Source organism: Pholis gunnellus (assembly GCF_910591455.1).
Source record: "Pholis gunnellus genome assembly, chromosome: 9".
Lineage (NCBI taxonomy): Eukaryota > Metazoa > Chordata > Actinopteri > Perciformes > Pholidae > Pholis > Pholis gunnellus.
The window spans coordinates 20732583-20754408 of record NC_136535.1 but is presented as its reverse complement, the minus strand read 5'-3'; the positions used below and the strand labels follow the sequence as shown (position 1 = coordinate 20754408).

Below are 21826 nucleotides of genomic sequence, written 5' to 3'. Positions count from 1 at the left end.
TCCCATATTACCGTTTATCGTGTTTTTTTTTGTGTTTCACTGACTGGCTCCCGACCTACACGTAGAGTGAGGAGGTCGTAGCTAGCGCGGTGCTACTGCTATTAGCTAGCTGGCTGTTAGCGGTACCACTAGGATTTCAGGTACGCTGGAGAAGCTCGAGGAACCCACCACCATGGCTCAGATCCTACCGATCCGCTTCCAGGAGCACCTGCAGGTATGTGAGCAAAATGTGACCGCTAAACGAACACCGACATTATTTGTTCATCTCCCCGGTTAACGGTCGTTTGACAGTTTGCTAACTCAGCTAACGGTAAACGTCAATACCCGAATGAATGACCTCCCCTCCCCCGTTGAGTCAGCAGCCAAGCTAACAACTAGCCTTTAAGGCTAGCAGCTCATTCATTGCACTGATGCTGTAGCCTACTCGACACTAGCCGACGTTAGCTGTCAACGACAACTAAGAAGACATTCGTTAATTATTAGACATTTTCCCTGACCCTTGGTGACCAGTTCTTGCTCCATTGACCTATGCATGTCTACATTTTTGGTTAGCAAATAAGCCATTACATTGGCAAGCTAACCATAACGGTCTGTGTGTCGTGAGGGATGTGCGAGTCACGTCATCTAGTTAATCGTAACGTTAGCTAACATCAACGTTTATTGCTCGGGTGGCTGCTATATAATGCTAATGTCTCACGGACCCTCAGTTGATGAGCTGTCAAGTGATGTACTGAGGCTGGCTAACGCTAGCAGCTTATAATCCGTGGTCAGCTGCAGTATGACTGGAGCCTGTATGCCATACAGTGAGGCTGTGTCACGACAAGACATGTACACAGCTAAAAGGGAGAGACTGAGGTTGTTCTGTAGAGGTTTCTATCCTCATCCAGCTGACGGAGGTGAAGCAGGTGGTCCACCCATTCTGTCAATAATTACATCATTGTCTCTCACTCACACATCCGTTATCATTTTCTAAAACATCTGGAAACTGATTAGAGTCAGTTATAGTCGAGCATTTCTGACTGTGTGTTATCTGATATAATTCTAGATTAAACCCCACAGAAGACATCTTTCATACTATGACTACCATGCACCTTGGATGGCCTTTTGCCATCGGACAATATTCTCTGTTTATAATATTTTACATATAGAGTTGTCTGATATATAATTAATACGCTGGCAGCGGATTTTATGTTACATAGTTCACAACAAATGTTGAGAAGTTGTATTTTCATATTTAAAAATATAAAAAAATAAAATGTAACCATCTTTTAAACAAAGATGCTTAAGTTATGGGACACTTAAATATGTAAGCTTATCATAATAGTTGTATTAAGATCATTTATATGATTTCTTTTCCTATTTACCTTTTTCAAGTGTGACTTGAAATTATTTTTGGGATAATGATGCCTTAGGTGTTTGGTAATATGACGTCCCCTCATCATTTAAACTCCTACATATCTACCATCAATACATTAAGGACCACAACGTACATAAATATTGTACTTTATTGTAGTTTTCTGGGATATTCTTTGTAGTATAAACTGTGTTGGCCACGGGCTGCTACTAAAACAAGTCGTGCGTTCTCATCTCAGCTCCAGAACCTGGGAATCAACCCGGCCAACATTGGATTCAGCACTCTAACCATGGAGTCCGACAAGTTCATCTGTATAAGAGAGAAAGTGGGGGAGCAGGCCCAGGTTGTCATCATCGACATGGGTGACCCCAACAATCCCATCCGCCGGCCTATCTCTGCAGACAGCGCCATCATGAACCCTGCCAGCAAAGTTATTGCCCTTAAAGGTAAGCTTAAATGCATCTCTAGCACTTTTAGCACATCGTTTTATGTGCCACCTAGAGAGGAGAGCACTAAGTTTGTGAAAGCACATTGACTTAATAGTGAACCGTTAAAGTTTTGGCCGGTCACATACCTCGCTATGGTGCCTTTCTAATACATTTCGGGTCATTTGTGTAAATTCCGTTTGTGTTGTCAGTCAGTTATGTAGCTTTCACAGTCTGCTTTTCATTTTGGTGTTCATATGTAGACCACCCCATTTCTGTTTGTCCAAAAAACAGGTTGAGTAACTAAAGTACAGTGTAACAAATTTAAATGTACAAGACATTGATATTTTAGGACAGGTAGCCATAGTACTAGTGGTAGTAAAATGTCATGCTGTCATGAATGCTTTGTCTATTTTGCTTGTTTTTGCTCTTTTTTCATTTCCTACTGCTTTCTTATGTTTGCAGACGGTGAGTTGAATTTTACATATCATGAGTTGTCAAAGTGTAATATTGTGGGCACTGTCTTGAAATGTTTGCACAGTTGGTCATTTGAATGAATGCTTGGATTTATAATAACAGCACAAGCAAGCATAGCAACAAATTAAGATGGCAGCTTAAAGGACTGTCTTTTTCTTGCCTTGTGTTTTTAATTTGTTTCGTGTGCGTTTGTCCCATTTGCTGTACATATATTTTATCTTACAGCTGACCATTTTCTGACACATAGTTGAATAAATATACTGACTTGGAGGTGAAAACCTCCCAGAAGTTGACTGACAAACGGCAAACCTGAAAAATGTCAGCTCATAATAATACAGTTCCTGTGTCACTATCACAGCCTGAAGGCACTCTCATAACACACTACACATATCTGCCTTTAAAGAAAACATCTTTTATGAATTGAGTTTTAGAATTCAATGGCCAACAAATCCTGGCATGAATGGAAAACCAGTTGAATATTCAGAAAAGTTACAAACTATTATGTGCTTTGGAAAATGGTTGGTAGTAATGTATAGTACGTATGTATGTAGTAAAAGGGCTAAAACATGCAGAGAAAATGATGTGGTCATTTAAACAATCGGAAATTCAAGCAAACAGTGACATTTAGGCTCGTCTTGAATAAGTAGTCGGTCATGATGTATTTGCTGTTTAGTGGACATGTTCCTATGAAGTTGGCCATTTAGTGCGCTTGACTCGTAAAGCACATTAGATGTTCTCATTAGAATGTATGTATGCCATTGGCCTGTGACGTTTTAAGCGAATATATATTTTTACAAATATGTTAGTCGGCAGAGGACAGCACATTCCTACCAATTTGTAGACGATTGACTGGTTCATTATTTAGTTTTTGTCTTTTGTTTGTCGACTTTGGGCGTCGGGCTCTGTTGTGATAATAATTAGGTTTTATGTGCCAAATTTGAGAGAATGTAGGGTTCGGGGTTAGATGTAAAATGTATAATTAAAAAATGTCACACCTTGGTTCCCCAGTTGTATAATCATGACATTGTGGTGTGTAGCAAAGCACAGAATAATGAGGAGAGATGCACATTTACTTATAATAAATAAATGGAAATTGTATATAATTTATCAATTAAAGAGCAAGCGGAAATGCACATCTTTAATAGTTTGTCTTACTTGTGTATATTCCAGCTTCCAGAAAGAGAACGAGCAAGCTTGGGAGTGGTTGAGCAAGAACTGAGCTTTATTTGTATATGGATCATAATTTTATGGTTTAGCATGCAACTAGAGTTGCAGGGTCACTGCAGAGATATAAGCCAGATGTGGGGCTTTCTTTTGGTTACTTTCCTCCTCTTGGCCTGTGTTTGGACGATACTGTTGCTGCTTACGATATGTCAAAGGAGTAGGCTGATACAGCTGCTTCAGTATCTATTGAATATGTTGTGTTTCAAGTGCAGTATTTGTGTGGTACCCTTATTTCCACTTAACTACTTGCACTGTATTTTTATGTAAGCAGGTAGTGTATTTTTCGAAGTACCGTAGCAAAGTATTTGTTGAGAAATGTCACTGTTCACTCATATGCTGTGTTAACAGCTATGAGGATTAGGTTGGTGAAAGCTTGCTTGGGCCTGATTTAATCTTAAATATATGTCTTGGGCCCATGAGTCGCCGTGTGTTTCCTCCAGTGAGACTAGAAATAAATAGACTGGGTGTGTGCACATCCATCCAGCATCCCTCCCATCACCGCATCTGTTTGTGTGCTTTGTGGTTGTCTTTTGCTAATCTGCATTCAGACCCAACCCAAATTCCCCCGTCCCTCATTTTGGGATTAGATTTTGATGTGAATCCCATAATAGCTATAACCACATGCCTGGAGTTTAATTTCTCCAGTAGGTAGAGTGGGTGGAGGGCTGGACTCGGGCCTCATTTGCACTTTCACTGGGCACCATGTTTTTCTGCAGATGTTAGTTCCTAATTGACCTGGTTTTGGTTGGAATGATCAGCAGAGCATTGGACCATTGTGTCAAAACAACATGGAAAGTCATGGTTGATCCACAGAAAGCCAAGTAGTAGTAGTAATAGTAGTATTTCTAAGCAAGCATCCAGACCTGAAATAGCACTGCGTTATTGATGCTGGCGTCCTCTGACTACTGGGATGATGAAATTGGATTCAGGAAATCCAATTTTAGTAATAAATCCGTGAGTTTAAAGGCTTTTTCGTGATGCTAATGTCAGTCTGAACAGTCTTAGTCTGTTAGAGTTTCTTAAATTACAAATCTGTTTCATCGATGATTTTTCACCCCACACTATCACAAGAGGTTTTCATATTCAGCCTCGACTGAATGGGTTTCATTTCACAGTTTTATTGCATCAGACCTAACTGAATGCAGATCCAACAGTGGTTGCCCTTTTGTTGGTCTTGCCTCTTGTTTTGACACTGATTAGGGCTGTCCCCAATACCACTTTTGAGGTTTCGAAGCTTCAGTGAGTGAGAGAGAGAGAGAACCTCCTTCTCTTTATTAGCGTCATTCGCCTCTCACCCATCACTCATTTAGTGAGAGGAACAGAATACAGATCCGCTCGATCTCAGTCCGATAAACAGCTGCGAGAAAAAGTATTTTTCTCTCGTGGCAGGTTTGTTGATTTCGGAGATGACAAAACTTTTTTAATTGAAACGTAATCTGCTACAAATGTGAGATAATCACTCCAAATAAATTACACCGGTAGCCCCTAAAAACATATTTGCTCATATGTAGGCCTTTGAACAAAATACCGCCGTATTTCTTCACCGCTACAAAAATAATGTCATCCCCTCTGAAGTCAACGTAAACATCCAAAAACCTAAATGTTATAATTTTACTTTGTTACAGTCATCTATAGTGATTATTTACATAAAAACACAAAATTCAAATGATTAGAAAATAAAAGAGAACATTTTTATTGATTTTTAAAAAAGAAAATCTTATCAGTTTTGATTATGTGTTATACACTGCTTGGAGCTAGCATTAGAAAGAGAAACGGGTCATAATTCCCTCTCAATATGTTTCATATTGCTGTGAAAACATCTCCTTCAAACAAATATATTTATTCAAGTTTCTCGCCAAGAACTACATTTTACAAGATTACATTCGAACACATGATGATAACCTTATAACTTACCTTTGACCAATCCTCAATTTACTTAGTGGAGCTTGAACGCATCGTAATGTACCTCAATGGAACCTCCATACGTTAGCTATTAGCACAAGTTACTAGCTCTTTGTTGTTCACATGTAGCATTACCAGAGATGCGCGACTAGAAAGCATCAATGGCGAATAATGATTTGGACGTCTATTATCACATGGAAACGGTCGAAGCTTTGAAGTATTTGGGTCAGCCTTAAGACTTTTTGTTTAGTCCTTTGGTGTTCCTCAAACCAAACCCTGACTACTAACGTTTCTCCAGCATTAGGAAGTTGGTATGCTTAAATTGTATGTGTACTCCCAAAGTCTGCTGTGATTTGTGTGTGGTAGCTTTAGTCACTAACTGATGTTGCTTCTCTTTTTGTTTTATTATTATTAAGAATGTTTTTTGGGGTGTGGGGGGGGTGTGTGTGTCACAGCATTCATCTACGTCCCTGTGCGTTAACCGTTGTGTCGATTTTCAGCGGCAAAGACCCTGCAGATCTTCAACATCGAGATGAAGAGCAAGATGAAGGCTCACACGATGACGGACGACGTGACCTTCTGGAAGTGGATCTCCCTCAACACCGTGGCCTTGGTCACAGACAACGCCGTCTACCATTGGAGCATGGAGGGGGACTCTCAGCCAATCAAAGTCTTTGACCGTCACTCCAGCCTGGCAGGCTGCCAGATCATAAACTACCGCACCGACGCCAAACAGAAGTGGCTGCTGCTCATTGGCATTTCAGCACAGGTAGATATTAGGAGCAATTGTGAGCCTTGATCATTATTAAACCACAACGGCACACTTGGGCTCTAAATATTTAGGGACGCTGTGTTTCTTCAGACCATCTGCAGTCTAGCCTGAGTCTAGACTAAACCTGTTCCTATTTAAATCTGCACACATTTTGATGCTACACCTCCTGTTTCTTTTCCCAATGACTGGTGATTTCTTCTATTCTTCTATAACTCTTACTCTGGAGTGTCTTTTGTCTCTTTCTGCTCTTTCAATTGATCCTCACAGAGTCTCGCCCGTCGTCACGTTTTAGTTGAGCAAGCTTGGTACCCAGCAGAACCTCTGTCCTTAACTTGTGTCATTTCTCTCCTCTTCAGCAAAACCGTGTTGTCGGAGCCATGCAGCTGTACTCCGTGGACAGGAAGGTGTCTCAGCCCATTGAGGGACACGCCGCTGGCTTTGCACAGTTCAAGATGGAGGGCAACACCGAAGAGTCCACCCTGTTCTGCTTTGCTGTGCGAGGACAGGCAGGAGGAAAGGTACGATTCACTTGCACGGCAAAAGTCTCTCGAAGTCATTTGAAAAGTGGAAATCAATAATGCAGAATCCAAATCAAATTTACTGCATTTAAGAAACTTGTTTCCTGACGTCTCTGTCTTTTCACTTCTAGCTGCATATTATTGAAGTGGGGACTCCGCCGACTGGGAACCAGCCATTTCCAAAGAAAGCTGTGGACGTTTTCTTTCCTCCAGAAGCCCAAAATGACTTCCCTGTTGCTATGCAGGTACAACAACAACAACTTACTTATGAGGAGACGTGTAGAGCCTGTTTTGTCTTTGTTCTCTAAACCAGATTTCCTCCTCCTCTGGTGGGATACTCTCCACATCACTGCCTTTAAGATTACGATAAGGAGCATTGTCTAAAAAATAGTTAGTTAATAGTTTTCTAGACTTGGGTTGGGTTTTACTGTTGAGAGATACTATTTAAGTGACCTGGTACTCACCCACTGGGCCTTGGTAATACTTCATTAGCTTTAGGTTCAATATCTTGCTGAAGGGTATTTTGATAGTTATCTTTTTGTTGATCATTTTCATGCTCTAACCAGATTTCTCTTTCTGTAACTCCAGATCAGTTCCAAGCAAGATGTAGTCTTTCTCATCACCAAATATGGCTACATCCACCTGTATGACCTGGAGACTGGGACTTGCATCTACATGAACAGGATCAGCGGGGAGACCATTTTTGTCACCGCCCCCCATGAGCCCACTGCGGGTATCATCGGAGTCAACAGGAAAGGACAGGTACTGTAACGTACACACCCTGGTCCTCCAGGTATCTATTTATTTGTGATGTATAGTAGCTCAGCCCTTACACGGAGAGCAGACGAGGTGTTGGTACCCATCCCGATTGCAGACATTTGTTGGTGATACACGTTACCGTTATGGCAGCACTTCTTTCTATCAGCGTGGGTCCTTGGGTGTTGTCTTGTGACTTTGACTGAGGAAATGTCTGAAAATAACCGGCTGTAGCAGCATCTTCAGTGTCGGGCAGCATGTGACACGCACAGCAGGAGGGCTAAGCTTGGCCAAGCAGGCTGCACAATCTAATCCTGTTCTTGCTCTTGGCTCTTATCATCAGGTCTACCATGTACAGCTTAGTGCATTGCACACACACATGCACACAAAATGTAACACTACACGCGACAATCCCTCCGTGTGATTTAGCAATGTGACAAGTACACGTCTTAGGGTGTAATACATCTATTTCTGCATACAGAGGTGTGTACAAAGAGCCTGCCAACGTTTCACTGTCAATTAAGAGTGCTTTGTTTACAGGTAGATGTCAAATTGTTTTAAATAATTCTTAGTTTTTCCATTCACTTTGCACGGAGTACTTGCTGTATGTTGTTTTTTTGCTGTAACGTGTTTTAAAACCCACCCATTAGGGCTCTTCTGTTGTGTATAGCTAATAAAGCGTGCAAATGTGCTTTTTCTAGGTGTTGTCCGTGTGCGTGGAGGAGGAAAACATCATTCCCTACATCACCAATGTGCTGCAGAACCCAGACCTGGCCCTCCGCATGGCTGTCCGCAACAACCTCGCCGGTGCTGAGGAGCTTTTTGCCCGCAAGTTCAACACCCTCTTTGCAGCGGGAAATTATGCGGAGGCTGCCAAGGTGGCGGCCAATGCACCCAAGGTACTGCCAGTGTGCCACCTTTGTCTCAGAGCAGGGTCAAACAACGTGACATTATTCAGTTCAATTAATACAAGCTCAGTCTGTTATGATTAAGCAGATTTCTGTAGCTTAGTATGACAATAAGCATCAGTTTTATGTAAACAAAGTTTACATTTGCATACAAATTTTGACAAATTAACTGGGGATGCACTCTTTCAGTGTTAAATATATTATAAATCTGTTTACTGCAATCACTATTGTTCACCTAACGTAACTGCGCACCACCATTCTTCCATGCAATGCTCAAAGGTGACTTTTCTCAAACCGAATCTTCCCACCGTCACTTAATTACGTTGTCTATCCATCCATCCATCTTTTCTCGTCCAGGGTATCCTGCGGACCCCAGACACCATCCGTCGGTTCCAGAGTGTTCCAGCCCAACCAGGCCAGACGTCTCCCTTGCTCCAATACTTTGGCATCTTGCTGGACCAAGGCCAACTTAATAAGTTTGAGTCTCTGGAGCTGTGCAGGCCTGTCCTCCAACAGGGCCGCAAGCAGCTCCTAGAGAAATGGTTGAAAGAGGACAAGGTATGTGTCCAGTGATTGGTTTTACAGTGGACAATCTTTGTCTTATCTTCAGAAACCAGTAACCGGGTTACTAGTATTTATCATGTATATGGGGATATGAAAAACACGGTTTCTGTGTGTGTTTGTTACAGCTGGAGTGCTCTGAGGAGCTTGGAGACTTGGTGAAGTCTGTAGATCCTACTCTTGCCCTCAGTGTCTATCTCAGAGCCAACGTCCCCAATAAGGTCATTCAGTGCTTTGCAGAGACTGGACAGTTCCAGAAGATTGTCCTCTATGCCAAGAAGGTTTGTTACGATGTCTTGACTTTGTTATTGCAAGTTTATCTTCTATGATATTAAGCTATTGTGGTACAGAGAAGTGAGAAAATACTATTTCCCCATGTTGTTATCTGTTCCACTGTTGTCTTTACAGTTTTGTGTTTTATATGGTTAATTTTTATCTATGGCACGCCTCAGATGAAGGGCTATTATGCTTAAAGGTCTGTTGTCTCTGTAGGTGGGCTACACTCCAGACTGGATCTTTCTGCTTAGGAACGTAATGCGGATCAGTCCGGAACAGGGCCTTCAGTTCTCCCAGATGCTGGTTCAGGACGAAGAGCCACTTGCGGACATTACACAGGTAAAGATCATGTGTTAATAACAAGAACCTATATGTCAGATTGGATAAGATATCAAATGGCTTTCATTACATCGGGTGGTTTTCACCAAGAGGTTTGCACAGGTCACAGTAGTGGCTTGTAGTGGGTCCAAAGTTTTGATGATTTGTTGCACTTGCTCTGCCTTTGGGCAGCTTAGAGTGAGCTGATCTTGTAACAGGAAATTGCCAATTCAGAGGCAGAATAATGCAATAGCTACTGCTCTACACCAAAAAACCAAACAATAAAACGATGGAAGCTGTTATTTGATTTAAAAGGTATTCCAAACATAAAGTCTTTTTGAGAGGAGTTTGACATCTCTGATCACGTTTCTCTTCCGTGTCTCCAGATCGTTGATGTGTTCATGGAGTACAACCTGATCCAGCAGTGCACCTCCTTCCTCTTAGATGCCCTGAAGAATAACAGACCCATGGAGGGACCACTGCAGACACGCCTGCTGGAAATGAATTTGGTGCACGCACCACAGGTACATTTAGCCTGATCTAAAATTGGAACACCACAGTTTCATTTGGCAGACACAAGTCCACTGACAAAATTCACATTTTGTTCAGTTACAAATTCATGATATATGAAGTTTTACATAGCTTTGATACTTTTTTTAAACTCGTGCTTTTGAAAACTAACCCTTAAGGTTTCTTTCTTCTTTAAAAAGTGTGTTTCCTTTTACCAAATATCTAATTTCCTTCAGCCTAATTTCAGCGTTTCCTGTTGACAAAGCTTCAAACAATGTCGAAATGTCTTTGTCTCTGTTGCGTGTCTTGCAGGTTGCAGACGCCATCCTGGGCAATCAGATGTTCACCCACTATGATCGTGCTCACGTGGCACAGCTGTGTGAGAAGGCCGGTCTCCTGCAGAGGGCGCTGGAGCATTATACTGACCTGTATGATATTAAGCGCGCTGTGGTGCACACACACCTTCTCAACCCAGAGGTACAACCCAGACCAAGGAGCACAATAAAATACTAATACCAACAAATATGTATAGAACATGACCGTAAACCTGTTTTCTATGTCTGCTTTTGAGTCGCTGATTTATTCCTGTTTGTCCCTGCAGTGGTTGGTGAATTTCTTTGGCTCCTTGTCAGTGGAGGACTCTCTGGAGTGTCTGAGGGCCATGCTGTCTGCAAACATCCGCCAGAACCTGCAGATCTGTGTTCAGGTCGCCTCCAAGTACCATGAACAGCTCTCTACTCAGTCCCTCACTGAACTTTTTGAGTCATTCAAGAGCTTTGAGGGTAAGCTGGGAATATACTGAGAGACAAGCACCTTTTTAAAAGATAGTCAAAGTTAGTTCTCCTGTTGATTTGAACTGTTTTTTGTCTTTCAGGTTTGTTCTATTTCTTGGGTTCTATTGTGAACTTCAGCCAGGATCCAGAGGTCCACTTCAAATACATCCAGGCCGCCTGCAAGACGGGCCAGATCAAAGAGGTGGAGAGAATCTGTCGAGAGAGTAACTGCTACGACCCGGAACGTGTGAAGAACTTCCTCAAGGTCAGAAGTGGACCGGTTCAGATTAAACATTTCACGATAAAATAATCCAACCTTTCTACCACTAATTTATCCAGACTGTCGTTCAACAAAGCTAGCATTTAAAAGCGGATAACATTTGAAATGTTTATCTCTACAGGAAGCCAAGCTGACTGACCAGCTGCCTTTGATCATTGTGTGCGACCGCTTTGATTTTGTCCACGATCTGGTCCTGTACCTGTACCGCAACAGCCTGCAGAAGTACATTGAGATCTACGTGCAGAAGGTACATTATTACATCTTAACCAGGTGGAAATGGTGTTTTTATATAATCCAGACCAATAAATGAATTCACATTTAAGTCGACCAACATTAAAAGGGTTTCTCTTAGACTGCCATGTGTGAAAACTGTCCTGTATCCTGTTTCCTCGCTCCCCTATCCCTCTATAAGTGTTATACTGTCTCATTGATGCAATGAATGCTTGAGACATTGGACCGCCTCACTTCACTCCACTTGATGATCCTTTTATTCCAGGTGAACCCAAGCCGTCTGCCGGTAGTCATTGGAGGATTACTGGATGTGGATTGTGCTGAGGATGTGATCAAGAACCTGATTCTGGTGGTTAGAGGCCAGTTCTCCACAGATGAACTGGTGGCTGAAGTGGAGAAAAGAAATCGGTAAGAAGAGAGGAACTAATTGAACTGCATAGGGGAATCACTGAGTCAACACTTGGCCATGTAGAGTCACGAGTCGGCAGATGATTTTCTCTTTAAGCCTTGCTGGAGTGCAGTGAAATCGTAACTGTGCGTGTTTCTCCAGACTGAAGCTGCTGCTGCCTTGGTTAGAGGCTCGTATTCATGAAGGATGTGAGGAGCCTGCTACCCACAATGCCCTGGCCAAGATCTACATCGACAGCAACAACAACCCAGAGCGATTCCTGAAGGAGAACCCCTTCTACGACAGCCGTGTGGTGGGCAAGTACTGTGAGAAAAGAGACCCCCACCTGGCCTGCGTGGCGTATGAAAGAGGCCAGTGTGACCAGGAACTGATTCATGTGAGTTGAACTGAAATCATACTTTTATGTAAGGTAATTATAAGGGTAGTTTTATGAGTTTTGACCATTCTGTTGGAAATGAAATGCCATGCTTAATGATCAACAAAATAAGTTGCATGTTTTGTTGTTCTAATCTAAACTAATCTTTCCTGTTTTAAGTTCAGATGACGTTCATGACATTTCTGAGCTGCTGTTTCCTCTCACGTTAACTGTTGTCTGCTCTGCTTCAGGTGTGCAATGAGAACTCGCTGTTCAAGAGTCTGTCCCGCTACCTTGTACGTCGCAAGAACCCTGAGCTGTGGGCGAGCGTGCTGCTGGAGACCAACAACTACAGAAGACCACTCATCGACCAGGTCCGACCCCATTGCAGACTTTGCTTTCATAAAGACCTGTAAAACAAAGTTAACATTCCTATTGTATCCATTTAACAATCTTTTAGTTTTTCGAGGATATATTGTTTTTATATTTACTTCCGACGTCAACTGGAGTGCATCATGTCCGTTGTCCGTCTCTCCTGCAGGTCGTCCAGACGGCCTTGTCTGAGACTCAGGATCCAGAGGAGGTGTCTGTCACAGTCAAGGCCTTCATGACCGCTGACCTGCCCAATGAGCTCATCGAGCTTCTGGAGAAGATTGTCCTGGATAACTCTGTCTTTAGCGAGCACAGGTGAGAGAGACTTGATGTTACCTGTACATCCCATATATATATATATGGCCAGCTGCAATCTCCAAAACGTAATCGGCAAGTCTCTTGAGACCATCTTTTATTTTGTAGAAGCTTCTTAAATTGTGGTCAAAAACACTCAATTAGAAATGCGTTTTCCTTTTTTTTAGCCACATAGAAAATAAGACCCTTTGTTGTTGTTTTTCAGAAATCTCCAGAATCTGCTCATCCTGACAGCCATTAAAGCTGATCGGACACGCGTTATGGAGTACATCAACCGTCTGGACAACTACGATGCCCCAGACATTGCAAACATCGCCATCAGCAATGAGCTGTTTGAGGAGGCCTTTGCTATTTTTAAAAAATTTGATGTCAACACCTCTGCTGTGCAGGTCAGTGGATTACTGCTTAACTTTAAGGTGTTTTAAAACACACGAGGCATGAAACCCGAAATCTTTTATACTGTCTGTGTACCGTTTTAAGCTGTAGCTGTAGTTTTAAGCTTCCATGATCTGAATGTCGTCTCATTTTGTCCAGGTTCTTATTGAGCACATCGGTAACCTGGACAGAGCTTATGAGTTTGCCGAGCGCTGCAATGAGCCACCAGTGTGGAGTCAGCTGGCTAAGGCCCAGCTCCAGAAGGGCCTGGTCAAAGAAGCCATCGACTCTTACATCAAGGCTGACGACCCCTCTGCTTACATGGAGGTGGGACAAGCTGCAGCCCAAAGCGGTAAGATGAACTTTGTGTATCGCATTAGCTCATTTGGTGCTGAGATCTGAGGAATTTTAGGATAAATGCCAAATTCAGTGTGATTTGTCATTTAATTCCTTTATTTAAAGAAGATCTTTGATAGTTTTGGTAAATACACAGTAGATTGATGTGCTTATGAAACTGATCACAGTGGATTGATTTGTGCAGGAAATTGGGAGGACCTGGTGAAGTTTCTGCAGATGGCCCGTAAGAAGGCCCGCGAGTCATACGTTGAAACGGAGCTGATCTTCGCTCTGGCCAAGACCAACCGCCTGGCTGAGCTGGAAGAGTTCATCAATGGACCCAATAATGCTCACATTCAGCAAGTACGTCCTGGGAAGCATTCAGACATACAGCACACACTCGCATACACAGATGTTACCACTTAATTCTCTTCCATCTGTTTACAGTTTCTATTTTGCTGATCTTGCTTCCCCCCCTTTTTTTCTTCAGGTGGGTGATCGATGCTATGATGACAAGATGTACGACGCAGCCAAACTGCTTTACAACAACGTGTCCAACTTTGGCCGTCTGGCCTCCACTCTGGTGCACCTTGGAGAGTATCAAGCAGCTGTGGACGGAGCTCGCAAGGCCAACAGCACTCGCACCTGGAAGGAGGTGAGGAATGACGACACACTTTCATTTCTAACTCTTTACAGAGAAAAAGTCCTTTGAAGAGTAAAGAGTCAGATGTTGCACGTTAGACTGAGTCCAAGCAAAACACTAAGCCCTCCTGCAGTGTCAGTAAAGAAGGCGTACTGTGATTAATGTTCTGTCCACAAGCCTTTATTAAACACTTTGTTTGGTTTGATTCTCTTCCAGGTGTGCTTTGCGTGTGTAGATGGGAAAGAGTTCCGTCTTGCCCAAATGTGTGGGCTGCATATTGTCGTCCACGCCGATGAACTGGAGGAACTCATCAACTACTACCAGGTAACTGGGAGAACTGGGGTCAATGTAAAACTTGAATGTTGTGTAACCTGTAACATTACATTAATACTTTGAATGTTGTATAGAGAATATATTTCCAGCATGTATTTTGTTTGCGTTACTGGTTTAAAGGGTTCTGGTTAGTGTCATTAAGTCCGTCTGTACCCTCCAGGACCGCGGCTACTTCGAGGAGCTGATCACCATGCTGGAGGCCGCCCTGGGTCTGGAGCGCGCTCACATGGGCATGTTCACTGAGCTGGCCATCCTCTACTCCAAATTCAAACCCCAGAAGATGAGGGAGCACCTGGAGCTCTTCTGGTCCCGCGTCAACATTCCAAAGGTAGTCGAGGGGAACAACTGCAACATCTTCAAACAAAGAGTGTTTTATTTTCATTTATACAACACGTAGCATCCCCTGATACTCTTGTAGAAGCATGGCCTGTTTCGTAGTCTTTATGGCGACTGCTAGATTCGATCCGGTCTTATTGGCCCCTCTCTGCATGGGCTGTTAAATAGTTCCTGATCCGTTTGATTTGAATATGAGTTCATGCACTAACCTGTGTGTGTGTGTGTGTGTGTGTGTGTGTAACAGGTTCTCAGGGCAGCAGAGCAGGCCCACCTCTGGGGGGAGCTGGTGTTCCTCTACGACAAGTACGAGGAGTACGACAACGCCATCATCACCATGATGAACCACCCATCTGATGCCTGGAAGGAGGGCCAGTTCAAAGACATTGTCACCAAGGTCAAAAAATAAAGAAATCTGAACAACTTGTACTGTTGTTTTAATTGTTAATTATTGATAAGTGCTGCTAGTAACAAGTTATATTGTTACCAACAGTGCCAAAGCCCAATACTGAGCTGTTATTGAGGTAGAAATAATGTGTAGCTGTTTAACTTCAGTGCATGTGCTCTTTTCATTGTAGGTGGCCAATGTGGAGTTGTACTACAAGGCCGTGCAGTACTATCTGGAGTTCAAACCGTTGTTACTGAACGACCTGCTCATCGTCCTTTCTCCAAGACTCGACCACTCACGCGCTGTCAACTACTTCAGCAAGGTCCTGGGCCATTATTGCTTTTAACGTTACGAGTGACTGCTCCCCATTGAAGTAGTTCATTTGTTGGTGGAGAATGATGTATGACGGTGACCTAAATAAATGGACACGGATGATAAATGTTCTGTTTTTCTGTTCAGGTGAAACAGCTGCCTCTGGTTAAGCCTTACCTAAGGTCTGTCCAGAATCACAACAACAAGTCGGTCAATGAGGCACTGAACAACCTCTTCATCGTTGAGGAAGACTATGCGGTATGATGTTTTGATATTGTACACTGTGCATCCAGATAGTATGATCATCTATGTTTCAGATGTTTATGGTGAGAAAAGGTTAGAATTTGTTACTTTGAATCGCAGTTAATTTTTCTGATTTTTCACCGACAGGATAAATGTTTTCCCGCAGTTGCATCGTGTAATCCCCCCCCGCCTCTCTCTCTCTCTTATCTAGGCATTGCGTGCTTCCATCGATGCCTATGACAACTTTGACAACATCTCACTGGCCCAGGGCCTGGAGAAGCATGAGCTGATTGAGTTTAGGAGGATTGCAGCCTACCTGTTCAAGGGCAACAACCGCTGGAAACAGAGTGTCGAGCTCTGCAAGAAGGACAAGCTCTACAAGGTGCTTGACCACTAAAATAAACAATAATTTTCAGTTTATACTCCCGTTCTTCCAACTGGTAGAAATTACAGCATCACAAATGTAAAACGGCAGATGTGGTCCCTTTCTTCGAGTCAATTTATTGAAATGAACTTCCGCTTTCTTCTCTTTAGGATGCCATGCAGTACGCATCCGAGTCCAAAGACATCGAGCTGGCAGAGGAGCTCCTGGCTTGGTTCCTGAACGAGGACAAGAAGGAGTGTTTCGCGGCCTGCCTGTTCACCTGCTACGACCTGCTGCGGCCCGACGTGGTGCTGGAGACCGCCTGGCGACACAACATCATGGACTTCTCCATGCCGTACTTCATCCAGGTCATGAGGGAGTATCTCTCCAAGGTGGGTTGGCCAGAGGTAACCAGTGTGTGTACTGTATCAGGAGAAGGGAGAGGGCTTTGTGCGAATGCATTTAGCAATTCTAAAGTAACTACAGGGAAAGAAGGTATTTAGAAGTTCACTATGTTTTTTTTTTGTTTTTTTTCTCCTGCTGTCAGGTGCTGTTAATATTTATAAAAGTATTTGCAAACTATCTGAGGAGACGTATGTCTCAGAAAATGTCAGATGTGACATTTTTCTACCCATCTGACACCTAAAAGGCACCAGCAGCTGCTAAAATGTGTTTGCAAATATTATCCAACTTTAGGAAGCGTCTCTCTCTCTCCCCCCCCCCCCCCCCCCCCCCAACAGTATCAAAGAGAAATCCCCCCCCAAGTTCTGCATATTCTTTCCTCCATTCACGGTCATCTTCCTATGCTTCTGTCAGTCGTGTGTCATCACTGGTGTTTTCCTTTTCATTTGGGTTTCCATCCATTCGAGCTGCTTTTCCATACAAATGTGTTCCAGAGGAGATTCAGAGCTGCTGTGTTGCTCCTTCTGCCATTTATCTCCGTCACATGGCATTAAAAAAAGAATGACCCACCTATTGCTTTCATAACAGACTGCAGACCTGAATGAAGCATTTGTAAAATATTTGACAGACTTGAAATGCCAAGTTGTTGGGTTTAACTGATCAAAAGCTGTTAGTTCCACAAACATCTGGTGGCTGACTTTTTGGTGCTTGTTGAGGAAATCTCCACCAGTTGGTTACTTGAAACGGATTAAAACAGCACGTCTTTGTTATATATATATATATATATATATATATATATATATATATAAAACACTATTCATTATGTAGTACATCTTGTTTTAGTGTTTAAACGTACTGTGGGTAAACGTGTATTTAGTTTTTTATTCTGTAAAAAAGGAACATTTCACACTACGAGTGATCTCAAGTCTGCATTTGTATCAAAAGTGGCGTTATGACCTTCATCTGTCTCTGTTTTTTTGTGTTTTCTTGAAGTGACAAGCCCTGTGTTTGCTCTTCTCTCTCTTGTCAATTTCTATTTTTGGGAGACTTCCATTTGTTTTTTTCCTTCTTAAGTTGCCTCTCTGAATTTCCCTTCCAGGTTGATGCGATAAAGGAAAAGGTGAAAGTCGAATCCATTTTCTAATCATTCTTTTTGACCCCTCCCCCCTGTCCTGTAGCCTGTAGTTGGGAGGAGTGAAATTAGCCGAAACTGCATGACCCCTCCCCCCCCCCCCCCCCCATGTCACTCTGCTGCTTCTGACTGTAAACTCCACATCTCCACTAGACCACCCACCAACCCACCAGACTCCAGAGCGGGGCTCTTCTCACCCATCCCTCAGGGCTCTGCTAGGTTTGCTGGTGTCAGTGATGGCTCTGGATCAAACAGATGTTGAATTAGACGGGCACAAGATGCGTAGCATGAGGAGGTGTTTAAGATGTGACAATTCCATTACATCTAAGTCATCAGTAATAAATGCTGATAGTGTTGACCTAGTGAGAAATTAAATGGAGATCGCTGTAAACATTTGTTATTGTTATAACGGGGGCTGTCATGTGCCCAAACCTGCTCACACATGTCAATACAGAATCCATTAGCTCTGATCGTAGCTAAAGCTAGCCAGCATTGGCTCAGGATCTGTGTTTGTATACTTTTAATTTGCAGGATTGCAGTTAGGCTTTTTAATTAACCTGCCCTTTGCTAAGAGCAGTTAGCAAGGCCATTAAGCTAGCAGTAAACATAACCGTGACATATCATCCCCTCCTAAGTTGATATGGAGAACTAGAGTTTATCCGCTGAACACTGCTGCCAACGACCCAGTTAGAGCAGTGAGAGCGAATTCAGACACTAGGTTGCGACCCATTAAACCGAAACAATGAGCTGAAAGACGCTAAAGAGCCCCGCAGAGCCGAGGGGAGGGGGGGGGGGGGACAGCGGGGGTCCGGTGATAATTCTTGTGCTCCATCACGGTTCTTCTCCTCTTAACACACTGAGCCGTCCACTTAAGCCAGCACGCCCCACCAGCTCTCCTCAGGAGTGGGTGAAGAGCGCCACTCTGGATAACAACCTCACCTGCTGTGGGTCGGGTCCTTTTTCTCACCAGATTCGTAGATGCATTCCAACGTTAAACTGTCTTGTAACACCGCTCAGCTGCACTCACGCTGCTAGCGCCACCCTGACTTGGTTCAGGATCATTTCAGGAAGCGCATGTTTTCACCTTGTAGACGTCGTAACGGGAGTTTCTCGGCATGTCCAATGAATAGTTCTCGATTGTGTCTTGAGGGGTGAAGGCATGTTTGTATCTGTATTTGGACCGTGGAGCAGTAGCATAGACTGCAGCTAAGTGTAACACCCAATTTCATTCATAGAAGAGCCATTGAGGTATTTCTTTTTTAATTCTGTTGACCTTTTATATTAATGTATCTCAGTGCCATAGAAGAACATTCTGTCAGAGACCTTTTTATATTATTTTTCTCCATATTTGTCAGTACTACTGTATTTGCTTCAGTGCCACAGAGGAACACAGATGATGAAAATAACCAACATTACTACAGGCATATTAAGAGAGGGGTATTTTTCTACAGTTGAGCTTTTGAGAGCAGATAATTAGTTTTGGGGGAGGGGGGGGGGCATCTAGAGCAACAAGCATGTATGTCCCCCCCCCCCCCTCGGTAGCCTCAGCAGCATTCAGGCCAGGCTAGGAGTCATCGTTGTTGGCTGTGCCTGCTTCTGGAAACCTTAAATTGGCTGTACAAAACCATCCCCTCCACCCTTCTTCTCACACTCCCTCCACTATGCTCTCTGCTTCTCTTGTCTTTTTCTCTCATGCACTCTTCAAGAAGACAATAACTCGACTGCCGCTTCAGCATGTCTCTCAACCCTTCTCTTCTGAAATGATACAAGAGCCCGTCTTTCCTCAAAAGAGCCTGCTTAACCAGACTGACTGTAGTAGTAAACCAGACAGTGTGTAGAGAACTGACCCCGACACCGCTGTAAGAGCAAAGGTATCACGTAGCGTCACGTAGCGTTGTCCTTAGCTGATTCTATCCTTATTTAAGCTGCACACTGCCATAGCTGAGGGTGATATCTGAAGCTTTTTGCTGGCTGCTTAACTCTTTGAATTGTCTTTAGTCCTTTTCCCGTCACTGTCTGCCTCTGGGCTGCTTTGCGAATACTAAAACCAGGCAGTTATATCAAGTTGATGCTCAAGGCTTCTTGTAGCTGTTCGTACGCAGGCAGTGAATTGATGGGGCCATGTGTTAAAACTTATATATAAAAATAGCTATTAAACATGATAGAATAGGAAAACGGGACAACAGATGTTTGCACAATGTTTATTCTTACCTTCAAGGATTTTTAATAGTTTCCACAGACAAAACAATTAGTCAATTAATTATATTTATTGTGTTTTGTTGATCAGTTATTTTTCTTATGTGATAATAAATTCAATAAGTGAAGGTTTTAGAGTTTTGGACAAAACCAGCCTTTTGATTACATCACCTGCCTCAGGCTGTTGATGGCAATTTTACACCAGTTTCTGTCGACCGTAGTTAATCCGTTAGTTGATCAAATTAGTTGTCAGATTAATCGATAATGAAAAAACAATCTTTAGATGCGGCCCTATTTTCAGCGTGAATCATTTACACTATACTGTATAAACTTGTTAAATGTATGTACTTCAGTGCACTTTCAATAAATACATTCAGATATCAGTTGTGTTTATTCATGTAACCCCAACATATACTACAAATACTTAAAAAGACCTTTATGAATGAGTACTTTACGTGTCCCATGAATGTCCGGGGATGAGAGTGAAGTGTTTATTAATGTCGACAGACAAGATAGCCAACAGGCAAATTTAGTTTTACGCAACTATTTCATCAGTATCAAGGCTAGAAAGATGTCGAGCTCAGACTTTCCGAATCAAGTATTCACCTTAGTTCCAGTTTTAAATGTATAATATTTATTTCAGACAGTAAAAAGCCAATTCGTGATTGCTACCGAAGGCTAATCAAGTCATGTGTTGGTCTCGCAACTGTGCAGATATTCTGCTTAGAGGTCTTAGTAAGTCTATTTGTACTGGTGAGGGGTCGGTTCTCTACAAACTCTTCACTTCCAACATGTTAGAGTAGATGATTTGGGTGGCTGGATGGTGGGACCATTATTGCCCAGTCGCTGTTTGTCTCTGTCTCCCCCTTCCTAATCCCTAATACGTTGCACAAAGACGTGGACGTCTATCTGATAGACTGTTGTAGCCGAGCTTGATAGAGTAGCCAGTAGCTCTCTAGTCGTAGTTTACTCCCGTTGCCTTGTAGAGGGCCTCCCCAACACATTAGCAAGGCCTGCCTCCCGCGGCCTGTTTTTCTTATTTAAATCTGGACTGTATTCGTCTTCGCCTGTCAGGAATGGTCCCATCCGTCAGCCAGTGAAATAACCCAGAGGTCAGTCTTTACAAACCCTGCGTCTCAGCCCTTGCTCTTCAGGAGCCCCCGTCGGCCACAGTGTGACTGAAGTCTGACACGTCACTGTTGTCGTGTTTTCCGCAGGTCGACAAACTCGAGGCCTCCGAGTCCCTGAGGAAACAGGAGGAGCAGGCGACTGAGTCTCAACCGATTGTTTACGGTAAAAAAAAAAAACACCACTCACAGAAGTTTATTGTGTTGCTGTAAAGGAAACGGAGAGACTATTTGCTGTTTTAACTCCCCGGTTCTTGTGTTGCAGGCACACCCCAGCTTATGCTCACAGCGGGGCCCAACGTGGCTGTGCCTCCTCAGCAGCCCTACGGCTACGGCTACCCAGCAGCACCGGGCTACGGCCAGCCCCCACAGCCCAGCTTCGGTTACGGCATGTGAACACCTGACACCCCCCCCCCCCCCCACCCCCCACCACCACCCCAACCACCCCACCACGACTTGGCCCAACACCTTCCCTCCATCTGTCCTCCTCTCTCTGTGTTCCTCACCAGCTTCCTATGGTCTTCTACTCACAACAGGGGCCACAAAGCAAAGCAACAGCCCACTCTCGTTTTGAGTACTATTTTTTTATTACGTCGTCCTGTTACAAGAGAAAACATTTAACTGCATTGAAGGACTTTTATTTGTATTGTTTGAAAAAGAAATTGGACCACATGTTTTGTTTGTTGTTTTTCACATTCCATATTTATGACTACTTATTTAGAAATATTTTTGTGTTCGTTACCGTCATGTTTTTTTATTGGTTTTGTGCAGAAGTGGACTTGCTAAAGCTCAGCAATGAACCTTTGAAGTAGGTGGAGGAGCATTGGATTTTGCACTCGTGAAGAAGTTAACGTAGAGAAGCTCTTACTTTTGATGTACTGAACATGTGAACTGCTTACATTGTCT

The 21826-nt window shown here is 43.2% G+C and overlaps 1 protein-coding gene across 1 annotated transcript; it reads left to right on the top strand.

The window, feature by feature from the left end:
* Nucleotides 1-81: 81 nt before the first annotated feature.
* Nucleotides 82-21316, top strand: LOC306700793 (clathrin heavy chain 1-like; the record flags this gene model as incomplete). The annotated part of the gene is made up of 32 exons (XM_079165910.1): nt 82-214; nt 1593-1800; nt 5883-6151; nt 6511-6672; nt 6804-6917; nt 7261-7434; nt 8130-8327; nt 8694-8894; nt 9026-9178; nt 9390-9512; nt 9878-10015; nt 10314-10478; nt 10603-10783; nt 10876-11039; nt 11176-11301; nt 11551-11693; nt 11836-12070; nt 12301-12423; nt 12591-12736; nt 12942-13125; nt 13271-13463; nt 13653-13810; nt 13938-14102; nt 14307-14414; nt 14584-14751; nt 15004-15153; nt 15335-15466; nt 15604-15714; nt 15911-16081; nt 16234-16455; nt 21011-21086; nt 21186-21316. Exons 1-32 carry the CDS (start codon nt 173-175, stop codon nt 21314-21316), a joined length of 5034 nt encoding a protein of 1677 aa, XP_079022036.1. The 5' UTR covers nt 82-172.
* Nucleotides 21317-21826: the final 510 nt, after the last annotated feature.